Genomic DNA, 18512 nt, shown 5'->3' on the forward strand with positions numbered 1-18512 from the left:
TGTCATAAAGCTGGAATCATCTCAGACTGGTTTCTTGAACATGACAATGAGTTCACTGTACTCCAATGGCCTCCACAGTCATCAGATCTCAATCCAATAGAGCATCTTTGGGATGTGGTGGAACGGGAGATTCGCATCATGGATGTGCCGGCGACAAATCTGCGGCAACTGTGTGATGCCATCATGTCAATATGGACCAAAATCTCTGAGGAATGCTTCCAGCACCTTGTTGAATCTATGCCACGAAGAATTGAGGCAGTTCTGAAGGCAAAAGGAGGTCCAACCCGTTACTAGCATGATGTACCTAATAAAGTGGCCGGTGAGTGTATATATTTATATATGTTACATGGGGCCTTAACCTGAAAGGTATGTCCGTATGGGGACCCGAAAGAGAGCACGTCCACTAAAAAAGCGATAGACTATAATGGGGTGCGCCAGGTGTCCATCAGTTTTATACTGAAACTGGTGGAGAGAGAATAGTCCTCCATGCAGCGTATACGATCCCGGCTCCCATTGAAATCAATGGGAGCGTATATGGCCCGCAAAAGCTCATGCGGCGTCTACGTGCCACATCACATGGCACGTTACTCCGTGTGAACTCACCTTTACGCTAAGGCAGAAATGCAGCAATTTTTGCTGAATATTTTGCTGTGTTTTTTTGTTTTGTTTTTTTTTTTGCCAAAGTTGGGAGAAGATTTAACAAAAGAGAAATGTCTAAGTTTTCCATTCCTTTCCAAGCCACTCCTGACTTTGGCTGAAATAACCGCAGCAAAATCTGCAACATCAAATGCTGTGTTTCCGCAACATGAGGCCGCAGCCTAAAAGAGGTTGTCCAGCAAAACATACCCACACAACATACTCAACATATTCTCCTTTCCTTGGTGCCTCCCAGCATGGTCCAGTCCTGCTGTTTTGATTCTTTCTTGTGGTGGAGATAATTACAGAGATAATGCACACAGTGATGTCACAGTAGTGGGATAACAGACATAGAGACATCACAGTACAACAGTAATGCACATAGTAATGTTACAATACAGGGATAATGCACACAGTAATGTCACAGTAGTGGGATAACAGACATAGAGACATCACTGTACAACAGTAATGCACATAGTAATGTTACAATACAGGGATAATGCACACAGTAATGTCACAGTAGTGGGATAACAGACATGGAGACATCACTGTACAACAGTAATGCACATAGTAATGTTACAATACAGGGATAATGCACACAGTAATGTCACAGTAGTGGGATAACAGACATAGAGACATCACTGTACTGAACTAATTGATGTAACAGTATGCAGATAATGTGAAACTATTGCACAGAAATTAACCAATGATGTTACAATACAGGGGTAATGCACACTACAAAAAGGGTCACAGTGTACACTGTGACATAACAACACAGCACAGATGTAAAAATTACAGTATGTGGAAGGATTCATAGTCCTAGTCAACTCACCTTTGTCACTGAAAATAGGCCCCATGTTGGTTGCTGTACCTGCTAACCTGGATTGACATCGAGTCATCTGCAGAATACCATGTTTTATCTATGTGCCTGTTTGTATCACAGGTTTAGCTTGCCTATTAAAGTTGCTCTGTGTTAACTCAAACTTTTGCAATGGGTTATTCTGCTGCAGACTACAAAAGAACAAAGCATAGTCATGGGAAAAACATTTTTCAATTATTTTTCATTGTTTTTTATTGTCTTCTGTGCTAAGGTATTATGCTGTAGCAGTTTACCCCTTGTCGAAGTTCACGGTTAACTCTACTACATCTGTATTTAGGCAATTCAAAGATAGTAGTAAACCCTTAAGTGTCTAAATCAGACGAGCAGCCTATTATGATTTGCAATGACCTTGTTACCCCCTAAGCCCCACTGCCTAATGAATAGATGAGCAGTATCTGTGTTGGGAGCAGGGCTGTATCTGTCATGAGTCGAGATGAATATCTCGCATCAGGCGGCAGATTCCTGAGTCCCTCAGGGGGTGGCACTTAGGTGAACGCGCCCAGCGGTTTCGTTCAGACCGAACACATTAGAAACAATGTTGCAATTATTATACTCTGGGGTCTCTTCAGACCCCAAAGTATAATAAGTGAAGGCCCAGTAAAGGTGAGCAAGCATAAAAAAAACAAACAAACAGTGTTATTCACCTTCCCTGGACTATCTGGCAGCTCCCTGTTCTCTTCATCACTTCTGCCTGATGTCAGAAACCACTGATTGGGTCTCTGGGGTTACGTTGGCTTTATTATGCATCACGACATCAACGTAACCCCTGAGGCCCTATCACTGGTCTCTGACGTCAGGCAGAAGCACTGAAGTGAATAGGGAGCAGTGCTGTCTTCCATGGAAGGTGAGTAACATTGTTTTTTATGTTTGGCTGAACTGAAAATTTTTGGAAAATTCATAGGGGGCCACTATGGGACATTACACCAGTTGAAGGTGCCACCTTTGGACATTATACTGTATGCAGGGTCCACTAGGGATATTATACATCACCACACCACCATCTGAACAGTCTCCCCTCACCTTCTTTCTCTATCCCTCTTCCCTCATTGATTGTAAACCCTTGCAGGAGGGCCTTCTATCCCAATTTGCCAGTAGGTCATTGTTAGTATCATATCTGTTTGTATATTTTGTGTACTGTATGTAAACCCTCAAATGTAAAGCACCATGGAATTAGTGGAGCTATATAAATATAATACATTGTGAAGGGCCACTATGGGACATTATACCATGTGAAGGGACGACTATGGTTCATTATACTGTGTGGAAGGGCAACTATGGCACATTGTAACACTTAGGGTCATTATACCATATGGAGGAGCCACTATGGAACATTACACTGTGTGAAGGGGATACTAGGGATATTGTATTGTGTGGAGGGGCCACTATGGGACATTATGCTTTATGAAGACCACTATCGGATATTTTACTATGTGAAAGGACCACTGTGGTTCATCATACTGTGTGGAGGGACCACTATGGGACATTGTTCTTAAAGGGTTTTCAAGGAATTTTTCCAGAAATCAAGTTTTATGTGTGAAAATTAAAAGAATACAAAGAATATTGCATATAAATGACATAATAAAGAGTGCTTAATAATCTAATTGCAATGTCCATCATGTAGAACTCAAATAGCAATAGTAGAAAATTACATGCAAGGGAAACATTTTAAGAAAATTAAAATAATCCATCTTATGGGATAAAATAGATAGAGAGATAGATAGATAGATAGATAGATAGATAGATAGATAGATAAATAGATAGATAGAGATATACAGTACAGACCAAAAGTTTGGACACACCTCATTCAAAGAGTTTTCTGTATTTTCATGACTATGAAAATTGTAGATTCACACTGAAGGCATCAAAACTATGAAGTAACACATGTGGAATTATAGACTTAACAAAAAAGTGTGAAACAACTGAAAATATGTCTTATATTCTAGGTTCTTCAAAGTAGCCACCTTTTGCTTTGATTCCTGCTTTGCATTCTCTTGATGAGCTTCAAGAGGTAGTCACCGGAAATGGTTTTCACTTCACAGGTGTGCCCTGTCAGGTTTAATAAGTGGGATTTCTTGCCTTATAAATGGGGTTGGGACCAACAGTTGTGTTGTGCAGAAGTCAGGTGGATACACAGCTGATAGTCCTACTGAATAGACTGTTAGGGCGAGTTCACACGGAGTTAACGCGCGCGCATTCTGGCATGTATGCATGTGTCAGAATGTGAGTGCTCAAAACAGATCCCATTCATTTCAATGTATTGTTTCGGGCGTATAACGCGTGTAATTTTGAGGCTGCAAAATTATGCGCACAAAATTACGTGCGTTATATGCCCGTAACGATACATTGAAATGAATGGGATCTGTTTTGAGCGCTCACATTCTGACACGTGTATACGTGCCTGAATGCACGCGTGTTAAATCCGTGTGAACTCGCCCTTAGAATTTGTATTATGGCAAGAAAAAAATCAGCTAAGTAAAGAAAAACGAGTGGCCATCATTACTTTAAGAAATGAAGGTCAGTCAGTCCGAAAAATTGGGAAAACCTGGAAAGTGTCCCCAAGTGCAGTTGCAAAAACCATCAAGCGCTACAAAGAAACTGGCTCACATGAGGACCGCCCCAGGAAAGGAAGACCAAGAGTCACCTCTGCTGCGGAGGATAAATTCATCCAGCCTCAGAAATCGCAGGTTAATAGCAGCTCAGATTAGAGACCAGGTCAATGCCACACAGAGTTCTAGCAGCAGACACATCTCTACAACAACTGTTAAGAGGAGACTTTGTACAGCAGGCCTTCATGGTAAAATAGCTGCTAGAAAACCACTGCTAAGGACAGGCAACAAACAGAAGAGACTTGTGCGGGCTAAAGAACACAAGGAATGGACATTAGACCAGTGGAAATCTGTGCTTTGGTCTGATGAGTCCAAATTTGACATTTTTGGTTCCAACCACAGTGTCTGTGCGATGCAGAAAAGGTGAACGGATGGACTCTACATGCCTGGTTCCCACTATGAAGCATAGAGGAGGAGGTGTAATGGTGTGGGGGTGCTTTGCTGGTGACACTGTTGGAGATTTATTCAAAATTGAAGGCATACTGAACCAGCATGGCTACCACAGCATCTTGCAGCGGCATGCTATTCCATCCGGTTTGCATTTAGTTGGACCATCATTTATTTTTCAACAGGACAATGACCCCAAACACACCTCCAGGCTGTGTAAGGGCTATCTGACCAAGAAGGAGAGTGATGGGGTGCTACGCCAGATGACCTGGCCTCCACAGTCACCAGACCTGAACCCAATCGAGATGGTTTGGGGTGAGCTGGACCGCAGAGTGAAGGCAAAATGGCCAACAAGTGCTAAGCATCTCTGGGAACTCCTTCAAGACTGTTGGAAGACCATTTCAGGTGACTACCTCTTGAAGCTCATCAAGAGAATGCCAAGAGTGTGCAAAGCAGGAATCAAAGAAAAAGGTGGCTACTTTGAAGAACCTAGAATATAAGACAGATTTTAAGTTGTTTCACACTTTTTTGTTAAGTACATAATTCCACATGTGTTACTTCATAGTTTTGATGCCTTCAGTGTGAATCTACAATTTTCATAGTCATAAAAATACAGAACACTCTTTGAAGGAGAAGGTGTGTCTAAACTTTTGGTCTGTATTGTAGATATATCTCTATCTATCTATCTATCTATCTATCTATCTATCTATCAAGCGAAGATCACTCTGTACAGAAAACTAATGATTATGATTATGAAGTCTTCCTTCTTTCTTCTTTTCTGCCTTAGCTGCTATGGACTCCTAGTATATCTTCTCTTCTCAGCTTATGTGTGTCTACTTCCGTAATATATTACTGTGTATTATCCTGTACCTGTATTACTATGCTGCTGTAACATACTGAAATTTCCCCACTGTGGGACTATTAGAGGATTATCTTATTTTATCTATCTATATCACTTGTATAGATAGAGAAAGGATAGTAAAAGATACCAAAGAAAAAAAGATTATACCAGGAAGGAAATAGGGGAGAATGAGGGTAAGGAAGAGAAGAGAAAAAAGAAAAGTAAAAACAATACACACACCAAGGAGAGGGACCCCTATGGCCCACACATGCAGGGATTCAGAGTAGAGTCTAATCGGAAGTATCAGCTCCTTGGAAGGAATGAACCATCATGTTACAGTACCCACTGATGCTAGGTTCACACTAGTGAGTTCACACTACTATAATGGGGTCCATGGGTTTCCGCCTGAAAAATTTTAAGAGAAAAGTCCTTCTTGACCGAAATCTGAAATCCCAGGTCTCTCCTACATGTGTCCAATATTAGTATACACTGTCAACTGTGAGGGCCAATCCAGCACCTCTGCTACATTGTCATTGAACCATTTCTTCGCTAATATCAACATGTGCTTTGGGTCATTGTCTTGCTGAAAGACTATGTTGCCTTTTTCATACCCATAGTTTTCAAGTGTATGAAGTAACTTTTTATGTAGGATACTTACACATGGCTCCGCATTGAGACCACCATCTATCCTGGTTAAGTATCCATCACCTTTGGCTGTGAAACAACCCATATAATCAGGCCTCCTCCACTAAACTTCACAGTTCCTTCAATTTCTCTCTCTTTTAGCCACCTTTTTCCTTGTTTTTTCCAGACCCATTTGCACCCATCACAGCCCAGTCTATTGACTTTTGTCTCATCGCTCCCAATTACCCATTTCCAATCTTCTAGTTTCTAATTTTTGTACTTTTTCATGCAAACTTGAGCTGACGCTTCTTATGAAGATATTGCAGTTGATACTTCTTCACCTTTTTTCAGGCAACCTCCACAGACTTGTGTCACACACGTTGCACAGTGCTCGCATGAACGTCTATGATCTCATTATTATGAAGCATACGAGCTACCTTCACTGCCGTGTTTGTTGCACCCAAAGTAGAACTGGAGCAGAGCCGGCATCATAGTTAACAGGTCTCCGCTGTTTTATACAGTGGAGACCTGACGGCAATTCCCTCGATCCGAGTCCTATTTGATTGCCATCATTTACTCTTCAAATGCCTTGGTCAAATGTAACTGAGGCACTTGAAGACTGGTGGCACATGGGCACCTCCATGTTATCTTGGATCCCCATCCCCAGAATGAAATTAGTATTACAGTATACTGCACTGGTGATCTAACTTCCTGATATACAAAATGATATCCATAAAAAGTATAACTTGTCTCTCAAAAAAAAACCTCACTGAGTTCTTTACCCAAATATAAAAGGGTTATGGGTGTATTAATGTGGCAACTTTATTTTTATAATTTTTTTCAAGTTTTGGACATTTCTAAAGCTATTAAAAAATAACCAAACTATACAAATTTGGTATAACCTTGATCAAACGGACCTGCAGAATATAGGTAATGCATCATTTTGGCTGTACAAGAAACAGTGTAAAAACAAACCCTATGAAACAGTGCATAAACTTCCCAGACTGTGCATAACCATTACTATAAGAAAATTCCTAAATAGACACATGACCCAAGACACAGTATAATATATCCATATTTCATCACAAACACCATCTGACATTACGTAGTGGTTGGAAGTTACAGCTACAAAATCCACTATAAATTGTAAGAATAAAAACCGTTACAGACTGAACGTTTTTATGATCACTGAATTAGAGTGACAATTCTAATGTCTGCTGATCTGTTAGAAGATGCATAATCCAAGATGACTTTGATATCATCTACACGAGCACAGATAAATAACTGCAAACATTCAATAACCTAAGAAAATAGGACTATGCCTTTGGTGAAGGCTACATGTGGCGTCCTGCAGCAAAAGAGCACTGCGGGAAAAGCTGCGGTGGTAATGTATCTCGGTTCTTCTCACAGTGCTTTGGACAGAAAGTTTGCAGAGGTTTTCTCTGTGGACATTCTGCTTCAGTTATACCTATAGGGTAACCACTGGCGTTTCCGTAGATATGATTGACGTGCTGTGATTTCCAAAACTGCAACGGTTTTGATCCGGCCTTGATCCGCAAAGTGGGGATGGAATTCACGTGAATGCTGCTTATTTTTCAATCTTTAAATGCATTTTAATTGTATAAATGTGACCTTTCCAAAACCCAAGGTGTGTTCAGCTTATGAGCTCGCTAGGAAGATGAATACTTTGCAATGCTTCCTTAATCCCTTTGAATTCAGATTGTATATTATGAATTGCTAGAATGGAAATAAATCCATAATATAACTAAAGGTTGATAGTAGGAGCAATGTCTTTCCTACTGATATACTGTCTCAAACACAAGACCCCTGTCATCTCCAACTCCGAAGAAGTTATCACCCAGCAGGAGATGTTGATACTTATTGGCCCAAATGGTACGTTCACACGGTGGAAAATAGAGTAGGATTTGAAATGAACAGTCACCTTAGAGTCATCTTATTTTCCACCTCCCTGCTCCCCACAATGCAATGCCAAAACAGAGCATCCGCTTTCCATTGCTGATTAGGCCAAGGTAAGTGGGCCAACTCAGAAGAGGGGAGGAACGAGCAACGACAGGAAGTCACCGTGCTTACTCCGAAAATGTTAGAAAACACACGCAACTTTATTTTGGTCACATCAACACATGTTGATGTGACTGAAATAACGTTGCGTGTGTTTTCTAACATTTTCGGAAGTTACGGATCTGACCTGCCGACTTCCCTTACCCACATTGTTCCAATTGTTCCAACATGCCAGAGAATGTTCACCTTTTAGACCTGCTGCGAATGTGTCTTCCCGTCGTTGGTCGTTCCTCTTCTGTATTGTCATCCCGTGTGGGTGTTGGGGATCCCTGCTGCTTTATCATCTCCGTTCTCCTGTACTATCTACGTTGTCATACACGATAAAGTATCACTGAAGTTAACAACAGACGGTTGCTCGGGGCAGTACTCTGGTTTACCACTCAGCAGAGGGTCCTTAGCCACAGAATCTGTGGTCGAATTTGCAGCAAAATCAAGCTTGACACCTATTTTTTTTCAGCAGCTTGCTCAATTCAATGCCCCCCACTGAACATGAATGGAATCTGCCACTGATTTTGGGGTGAAATCCACCTGAAAATTAGCAGCAGATTGGGATCTAATTGTTACCAGTAAGTTTTTAAGGAATCAGGCACTGAAAACCAGTACAGTCCAAATACATTCATAACTCCACCAACTTGTACCAAAATTGATCTTGAACAATGTTCTCAACAAAGAGGCAAAGAACGACTGCAAAAAATCTCTTCTTTGTAATGTAAGTGTTTTGGACAATCACCTTTTATATTACATGTTACCTGGCAACAAGTCAATCTTAGGGATGTCTACTGCTTGTGTAAAAAGTAACCAATGCATAATGCCCATTGAAATCAGAAATCCATCGAGTCCAGCTACAATATAGTCCTGAGCCATGCTGGGGCAAAGCTGGAAAAATTTCCCTTAACCTGTCGGAACCATTAAAGTAACAATCCTGCCAAAAATGATACACCTAGTTATATATTCAGTCAGTGTATAATACCTGTTGTACCGTAGCATAACAAGCACTCAGTACTTGGAGGTCATTGTGATCTTTATCTAATCCCTTGTGTTCTAGAGGATTTTAATGGGATTTATTTTATTTATCTATCCTGCATATATTCTGTGGTGTTTTACAGCATTGTCATCACTCCAAAATAGGGCTCACAATGTCCTTCCAAATATCTTTGCCATATAGGAGGAAACTGGAGAAAACCCATGTAAGCCTTGGTCATATTCAAACCCAGGACCCCAGCTATGCCAGGCAACAGTGCTAACCACAGAGCCATCAAGCTGCTCATGGTGGTTAATGTCCTGGCATTGATGCTACTGACTTTCTATTCTGCTTACAAGATTATGGGGAGGTCATTGGGATCGCTGTGGATCTACAGTTCTAACGAATCCCATCCACACATTGTGGAAGGATACACGCAGTGGACACGCTGCAATTCCCAAAACCATCACGGAAATGCCGCTGAAAATGCCAGCGGTTCCTCTATAGGTATAATGGAAGCAGAGACCATCTGTGAAAAGCGCTGCAGAAAAAACATGATACACTGCGGCATACAATGTGTGGCTTTAACTGAAAAATGATTTCTTCAAAGCAGAAATTGTCAGATTATGGAGGATTTGGGGCATGTGTGAAAGCTTTGGAATTTAGGGAATTTTTTAAATACAGAAAGTAGCAATATAAAGTATCATGGTATGACTAAAGATTGCTGTGCTGGAAGCTACAGTGAAAAATGGGCACAAACAGCTTTACGCCTGTTCAGTCCGATCCCCAATAATTTACTATACAGTGAAAGGAGCCTGCAGTTCTTGGCCTTCATTACTTGGTATTGAGTAGAGCAGAGCTGCTTCCAGCTCCATGCTTCACTGTAGCTTTCTGCACATGGAAACAACTGAATAAGCTGATCAGTGCGGAGTCTGGGTGTTGAACCCCCACCGATCAGTATGGAAAATTGAATTGGTACAGAAAACTGCTTTAAGCTTAAGTGACTAAATACATGTTAAAAAGGTTTACTATAACTTCAAAGGACAAAGGAGAAATGGAGAAATTGTGAGCATAACTAGCAGACTTACAAATGCAAAACACAACCTGGTGCCCATCAGTGAACAATAAAACTATATGTATTGTCAGGGTCTGGGGTTGCTAGGTGGGGTGGCATAGACACACAAGTCCAGTTTCTTTTAGTCCAAAACAAAGGTAGAGTTTTATTTTCACTCAAAAAGGTAGTGCAGCAACAGAAGGAAACAATACAAAAATAAATCCCTGCCCGGCTAGGCTCTAACTAAGCATAGAATAGGTTATCTCACCTAGAGTAACAGAAATCCAAAAAAAAACCAGTTGAATCATTCAGGACACAGCTCCACAAATATGACCTCTCAGTTGGCTCTCCAGCCAAGCTCTGCCAAAGTGTTGCTGCTGAAGCTGGCTTCTTAAGCTTCCTTGACAAGGAGACTCTGCAGCTGAGTCACTGCTGGAACATCCCCAAAGTGTGGACTGGAGGGAGTGGAATGACAGGTCTCACTACCAACCTACCTGTCATACCTAAAAATCCAGCCCAGTAACTGGAACCTTGAAATAACCCTCAGCAGACAATAGTTATCTGCTGAGAAACCATCTTTCTGGAGTTTTCTCATCTCACCCACCTTAGTAGTCTGGGTGAGATGTACAGCCCCTCCACTACCTGACCAGCCATTGGCTTACAGTATTAATAGTGAGTTAGTCTTCTACATGATAATAACTTATAACTGAGCGCAGTTCAGATTAGGACAGGACAGATCAATCAAGTTCTTCAACACCAAACCTGACTGCAGTACAAAGTTGGAGACATAATTTTCTGACAAAAGTGTATGCTGAAGCATTATGATTATGCTTCTCAGTAACTCAATGCCACGGCACTAGTAATTCATCTATGAGACAACCAGAGGATACAGCATAGTTAATAACACATTTCCAATTCCATATTCTCCAATGGTGGCTAGGTATATGGAAGATGAACCCATACTTGGCTTTACCTATGGTGATTTTAAATGGTCAATGCCATTTCAACTGACTCATTGATCAATACTCAAGTGATAGACAGTGTCACCAAGTGATAGACAGTGTCACCAAGTGATAGTTGGTGTGACCAATGGATAGCCAGTGTTGCCAAGTTATAGTCAGTGTCCTCAAGTGATAGCCAGTTTACCAAGTGATAGCCAGTGTTACCAAGTGATAGTCAGTATAACCAAGTGGTAGCCAGTGTCACCAAGTGATAGCCAGTGTCTCCAAGTGATAGCCAGTGCCAGCAAGTGATAGTTGGTGTGACCAAGTGATAACCAGTGTCACCAAGTGAGAGTCAGTGTCACTAATTGATAGTCAGTGTAACCAAGTGTCCAAAACAATAGAAAAAAAAAGCAGGGCACTCACCAGAGCAGTTCATAAAAAATGACATGCTGATAGTTATAGTAAGAGATAGTAAGTGTCACCAAGTGGTTGTTGGTGTGGCCAAGTGATAGCCAGTGTCACCAAATGATAGTCAGTGTCAGCAAGTGATAGTTGCTGTGACCAAGTGATAGCCAGTGTCACCAAGTGATAGTTGGTGTAAACAAGTGATAGTTGGTGTAACCAAGTGATAGTAAGTGTCCAAAACAATAGAAAAAAAACAGGGCACTCACCAAAGCAGTTAATAAAAAACGACACGCTGATAGTGATAGTAAGTGTCACCAAGTGGTTGTTGGTGTGGCCAAGTGATAGCCAGTGTCACCAAGTGATAAGCAGTGTAACCAAGTGATAGTGTCACCAAGTGGTTGTTTGTGTGGCCAAGTGATAGCTAGTGTCACCAAGTGATAGCCAGTGTTACCAAGTGATAGTCAGTGTAACCAAGTTATAGCCAGTGTCACCAAGTGATAGCCAGTGTCACCAAGTAATAGATGCTGTGACCAAGTGATAGCCAGTGTCATCAAGTGATAGTAAGTGTCACCAAGTGGTTGTTATTGTGGCCAAGTGATAGCCAGTGTCACCAAGTGATAGTTGGTGTGGCCAAATGATAGTCAGTGTCACCAAGTGATAGTCGGTGTAACCAAGTGATAGTTGGTGTGACCACCTGGTGATGACTGAAATGGTCAGAGGGTCAGACTCACCAATAAGAAGTTTCAATGTTGTACATTTAGAGTATATCAGTCATAGTCAGGATAAGTAATCCTTTATCAATATGTTTTTTTATATATATGAAGATATGACGGTATGTTTAGTAAATTACTTATGGAATGACACAACTAACTGGTTTTCAGTGAAAGTCTGATATTCCACATGTTTTTACAGTGTGACATGCAGTCATTGTCTGTCGAGGAATTGAAGAGATTATTATATGACACTTTTTGTGAGCACCTGTCCATGCGAGACATCGAAAACATTATCCTGACTGAAGAGGCTGGAAACCTCGGAACTAAAGGGGATTGTCCTGTAGATATGGAGAGTAAGTATTATTTCTGTATAATCTGAATTGTCTACTGCAGCCATGGACGGCACTTTTGTAGAAACAAAAACAAAAACTAATAAAAATGTAAAGGGACAATCTTATTGTTCTAATTCTGTCTTATCTATTAGCTCCATGTCTAAAGTGAACCTTTAGCCCAATCCCTTGAAGCTTACCCACTATTGAAAAGTGCAGATCAAGAATCCGATTTCTGTTGGATGTCATTCTCAGCAGAAATGATTGAATTTGTCAGACGGGTTCTGTGTCAGTAAGGTGTACTTTTCATAAAATCACTTCTTACCGGGTGCAGCATGAGCCGAGAACTGTAGCAGTCCTCAGTATTCATGAACTGTGGGCTCCTCTGACTGATTGACAGCCTTCTCCCTACTACTGAAGAACTCCAAGGAATATGCATATCATTGAGAGGACTCCTACCTCACAGTACTTGGTTTGCTCTGCACCTGATAAATGTAACTTTATGAAAACAACACCATATTGACGAGTAAGATTCTGTTCACATCATACTGCATAGACTTGGAAAATCTGCTTTAAAAAAACGCCAGTTTTTGATGTGTTTTTTTATACCTCCCATTGATTTCAATGGGTTTTTTTAAGATAAAATCCACCTGAAGGTAGCTCAGGTCGCTCCCCCCCCCCCCCTCTAGTTGAAAAAATTGAGGCAGACTATAAAATCTGCTACTGACTCCCATTGAAATGAATGGGAGGCATTTTTTTGAAGTGGATTCTCTGGAAGAAAACTCAGTGTGAACTCACCCTAAGTTTCCATCATGATGTCAATGTTTTACCAGACAAACTAGCACACCGGGCTGCACTATTTTTTCCAGGAACATTTGACAGAATCTGCAACAGAAGTTGAAATGAACCTGTCTGTTATTACTTCATGTTGCCCCCAGATAGGGTAGCATAAAGCAGGTTAAACATCCCATTTAGAGGAGTTTTCCCACTTTATTCCACAGGATAGGAGTCAAGTTGCAGCTTAGTTATAGCCCAACGCCTGTGACTCCCACTGATCATAATATCAGGGGTGTTTTGCCTGGTGGTCCTGTTGGAGTGAGGATGTGCATGTCCAAACATTGATCCATTGAGAATGGGGGGCAAAACTCCTCTATTGTCATGATTCTCTTGGGTTGCCAGCGATTGGACCCCCACTGATCTGCAACCTTTCCCCTCTGCTGTGGACAAGGGAATAGCTTGGTGAGATGAGAAAACTCCATAAGGTTGAAGCCCCATATTGAGTAAAAGCAGCTTTTTTTCTTGCAGATTTTACTGTTATTTTTTTTTTTAGCCAGAGCTAGGAATGGATTGAGCAAAAGTTAGAAGCATAAGTGTTTTCTAGATATTTCCTATTCCTTCTGTGGCCACTTCTACGTTTGGATAAAAAAAAGAAACACGGCAAGATCTGCTACAAAAAAGGAGCATTTCTATAACATGGGGCTTTAGCCTTAAAGGGAGACTACTATCTTCACCAAGCATATGCAACCTCCACCAGATTACAGAGCACATTATAGTAATAAACAACATAACTTTGCTATTTAAGTCACTTTTGTAGAAAAAAAAGCTTTGAAATAGTATGTAAATGAGGTAGTTGGTGCACTGGAGGCGGGCCTTCAGCCCTGGGAGCACTGCTTTTGCTGCTCATGTCAGATGGGCGATGTTATAGCAGTGGAAGTTTCAACTGGGGAGTCAAGATATGGTAGGGTTATGAGCAGGGAGCTGAAAGATTACCCCCCGTGCACAAACATTTGCATATCACCACATTTATATATCACTTCGAGGTTGGTTTTCTCCAAATCTACAAAAATGACATACATAGCAAAGGTATGTTATTTATTACTGCCATGCACTCTGTAACATGGTGGATATGCTTGGAGTTGATGTCAGACTCCCTTTAACACAAGTAAGGGAACTCTATCATTGAATTTTTTGGAGTTTTAACTGACAGCATGTGGGAATAGCCTTTATAAAGGCTATTCATCTCCTAGCTTTATTTCCACTGTCCTCGCCACCAATTTCACGTTATACCTGGTTTTCAGTTTATACAAATGAAGCTGCGAGATTACAGGGTGCGTTCCCCCTGTGCTCAGAGCACAGCTTCGTCATTCCCAACAACGCCACCTATGTGTATTTTCAGCATGCCCCTTGCTTCTTTTGTCTGGCCTCTTTGCTTGTCAGGAGCCGACGTTATCTTCGGGATCAAAATCTCAGGCAGAGCCGACAGAGCCTTTTCCACCTGCTATCTTGATTCAATAACTATATGAGTGTACCACGCAGGCGCAGTACACTCATGTAGTTCTATGGAGTATACTCAGTACTCCATAGAAGTAGACAGGTGCAGTACTCTCATGCAGTTATCGAATCAAGATGGCAGGGGGAACATGCACTGTCAGCTCTGCCCAAACTAGAAGAGGCAGAGCTGACTGCGCATGCGTGACATTTCGATCCTGAAAATAATGTTGGCTCCTGACAAGCAAAGAGGCTGGACAAAAGAAGCAAGGGGTGTGCTGAAAATACACATAGGTGGTGTTGTAGGTGCTGATGAAGCTGTGCTCTGAGCACATGGGGACCGCCCCCTGTGCTCTCTCGGCTTCAAAAACTAGGAATAACGTGAAATGGTGGCAAGGACAGTGGAAATAAAGGTAGGAGATGAATATTCTTTATAAAGGTTATTCCTATATGGTGTCTGTTAAAACTCCAAAAATCCCATGAGAGAATCCCTTTAATATCGCTTCTATTTCAGTATGTACTAGCACATACAAAACATACAGTAGGTCTCATCATTGATTACTCTTTCCTTTCTTTGTTTCAGCTTCCCCAAATCAACAAATCCGCCAGACCTGTGTCCGCAAGAGTCTGATCTGCGCCTTTGCCATTGCTTTCATCATTAGTGTAATGCTAATAGCTGCAAATCAGGTCCTGCGCAGTGGCATGAAGTGATGAAGTGGGGATATCAAGCCATGAACTTAGATGTACTTTCAGGAGCTTTTCCTGCCTATTCCCCACTTCTAAATGAACTGCAATGTACAGAGGAGGAAGCCTCTAAGACCTTGAAAAATATGGGACTTACCCTCCAGTGTCTGAATGTGCATGGGACGATTTGCATGGAAAATGCATGGGCATTTAAATTGTCAGGTGACCATCTGTGCTTTTCAAATCTGTGACACGAAGGGACTCTATATATAATAGGTGTATATATGTATACGGATATATAACTCTATATTTATGAGCAATAACACTTTTGGTCGCTAAAGGGTTAACTCTTTGGTTGCTGGGCACAGGGTCAGTAGGGTTAATGAGCTCCTGCTAATGTGTAATCTTTTCTACACTGCAAGGAGAAAGGCAGTCCGAAGGTTAATTTGTCTTCCCTTCCCCCAATATCATTCGCCTTAGCCCCTAAATCGCTGAATGAGTTAATGTTAAATGTGGCTCTCCCTCTTTTCCTTCTGTATGTCTCTATGTTAAAGTATCTGCTTGAAGTATAATTGGCCAATACCCTGTTTGGACGTTATCTCTTGTGACACAGGGGATTGCTATGAAGCCCTGATTCCCTTTGCTGCAATCGCATTGGAAACCAATAAGCTGCTGGCTGCTTCAAGAGCAAAGAATTGCTATTGTTATTTTTCAAAGCAGGAATGTCCGTCCTCATGATGAAGTATCCGTGTATAGAGAATATTCACCATTCTGTTTTCTGTGGATTCTCATGCTTTTAGTTTGGTTACCTGAGCTATCGGCACACCTCCTTTAGAGTTGCTCTTATTTGCTTTAGATATTTTATATAAATTCAGCATCTTTGTACTTTGGATCTTAGATTCTGTTATATGCTTCACATTTTTCCTGTCCCTTCGCATTCATGTTTTAATGCATTTCAGCTTCTTCAGCGTAATATTGTTTATTTGAACCATTTTATCATCTTTACAAAAGGGGTTAAAATTAGAAGGGGAAGTAAAAAATTAAAGGTTCCCTACTATTTTTAATGTACCTTTAACTTATCTTGACTTGCTGACTCAAGTGATGCAAACACATGTGGTCTATTTTTCATCATATTCGCCTTCTCTGTTAAGACACCTGTCTAAGTAGTAGACTAAAATATCATTCCTTGTTTAGACCATTTAGACATGTTGTCTTCTGAGGTGCCAAAGTCAAGACCGTAAACTGGATGCTTTGAAATGTTTCCAGTCCACTCTTCTTGATACAGTCACAGTCTGGCAAGCCTTGTAAGGCCAACAATGCAGTACAAGAGCAGTTATTCTAACTATTCCAGAATCTTTAGGATAAGTCCATACACAGCGAAATCAGGGAAATTCAGCAGATTTTCCTCTATAAGGGTGGATGCACACTACGTAACGCCGGGCGTGTATGAGAGCCGTACACGCCGGCGTTACAGCAGGGCTGCCGAGCACTTCCCATTCACTTCAATGGGAGCGCTCGTAAACGCCGCTGTTACGAGCGCTCCCATTGAAGTGAATGGGAAGTGTTCGGCAGTCTGCTGTAATGCCGGCGTGTACGGCTCTCATACACGCCCGGCGTTACGTAGTGTGCATGCACCCTAAAACTGTTGCAACAAAAAGCAGCTGAGGATAAGGTCCCACGTAGTGGGTCACAGCAAAAAAAACGCTGTGGGGAAAAAACGCTGCGGCAACTCCTTGCAATTTTTCTCGCAGCGATTTTCACAAATAGTCTGCAGCGGTTTCCACTGTGGACTTTCTGCTTCTATTATGCCTATAGGGAAAACACCATGCTCCAATTTCCATTCTGCAACGTTTGGTCCTTAACCTAAAGATACAGCAGATTTATCATCCAGCATCAGCCCCTGTAATAAATTTGGTAGTTTTCAGACTGCCTGTCTAAGTTTGCACTTACTAAGCCCCTTTGCACTCGACTGTATGAATGGTCAGTGTGCTATCCAGGTTTTTCCCAGATAGCACACTGACCCATTCATTTCTATGGGCCTGTACACATGACCGTGAATTGCACAGTCATGTGTGTGTCCGGGCCACAAAATATGAAATAGGTCCTATTCTGCTGCCATGCTTCCGCCACTCCTATTCATTGAATGAAAGTGCTTATGGAAGCACGGCTAGTGCATGAGCAGCAAATGGCCGACATCCGCGTGCTCGTCGTGCGCCACACATTTCATTCATTCATGGCAGCTGTTTAGCACGTGATTATGTGAAACCAGCTTCAGGCCGGGGCCCCACGGGATGTAAACGCCACGATTTGACCGCTTCAGAGATGCTACGGGAAAAATCACGGTGTTGTACAGTGCAAGCAATGGGGATGGGATTCATGTGAATCCCATGCCCACTTTGCAGAAAAAAACGCAGTGCAGACACGCTGTGATTTGCAAAGCCGTTGCGGCTTTGTAAATCGCAGCATGTCAATTATATCTACGGAAACGCTGGCGGCTTTCCCATAGATAAAATGTTAAGAGAAAATCCGCAGAGGAAAACTCTGTGAAGTTTCTCTTAAAAGCGCTGCAGAAAGAACCGCAATGCGTTCACGCAGCGGTTCTTTCCGCAGCGCTAAAGCGCTGCGATTACGGCCCGTCAGGCCTTAGCCTTAGGGTTCATTCACACAGAGGAAAATGGTGAGGAATTTCAGCGCTGAAAAAAAAGCCTCCCATTGACTTTAATAGGTTCCTTTTTCTGCTAGCATTTTTTTCAGCGCTGAAATTCCACACCAAATTCCTCACCATTTTCCTCCGTACTCTTAGTAAACCTGGGCCATTGTATTTGTCTTCTGCTTACTTCTTCGGCCACGAACTAGTAACAGCAAGTCAGACACACCAATTAAGTTTAAGGTTTTCAAGATATGCTTTTGTTCTTCTATATTCCCTATTGCTTCTGCTGTCACTCTTTTTGTGTTGATTTGACAACACATTTGGTGACTGGCTTTTGTGGTCATGTTACTATAAACTGCTCCATGTCCTGTCATTATATACATCGTGCAGGGGTGAACCTTCCCCTTTCGCCGCCCAAGCTAACTGCAGAAAGCCGCCCCCCCCCCCGCCG

At 41.7% G+C, this 18512-nt stretch overlaps 1 protein-coding gene across 1 annotated transcript in view; it reads left to right on the top strand.

Moving 5' to 3' along the window:
- CABP7 (calcium binding protein 7) overlaps positions 1 to 16416 on the top strand; it is a 93337-nt gene extending 76921 nt beyond the window's left edge. Inside the window, exons 4-5 of the mRNA XM_075276668.1 lie at positions 12330 to 12483; positions 15311 to 16416. Of these exons, the coding sequence (XP_075132769.1) occupies positions 12330 to 12483; positions 15311 to 15438 (282 nt within the window). The 3' untranslated portion in view covers positions 15439 to 16416. The remainder of the gene's footprint in view (positions 1 to 12329; positions 12484 to 15310) is intronic.
- The last annotated feature ends 2096 nt before the right edge of the window (positions 16417 to 18512 follow it).

Source organism: Leptodactylus fuscus, chromosome 1, assembly GCF_031893055.1.
Source record: "Leptodactylus fuscus isolate aLepFus1 chromosome 1, aLepFus1.hap2, whole genome shotgun sequence".
NCBI lineage: Eukaryota > Metazoa > Chordata > Amphibia > Anura > Leptodactylidae > Leptodactylus > Leptodactylus fuscus.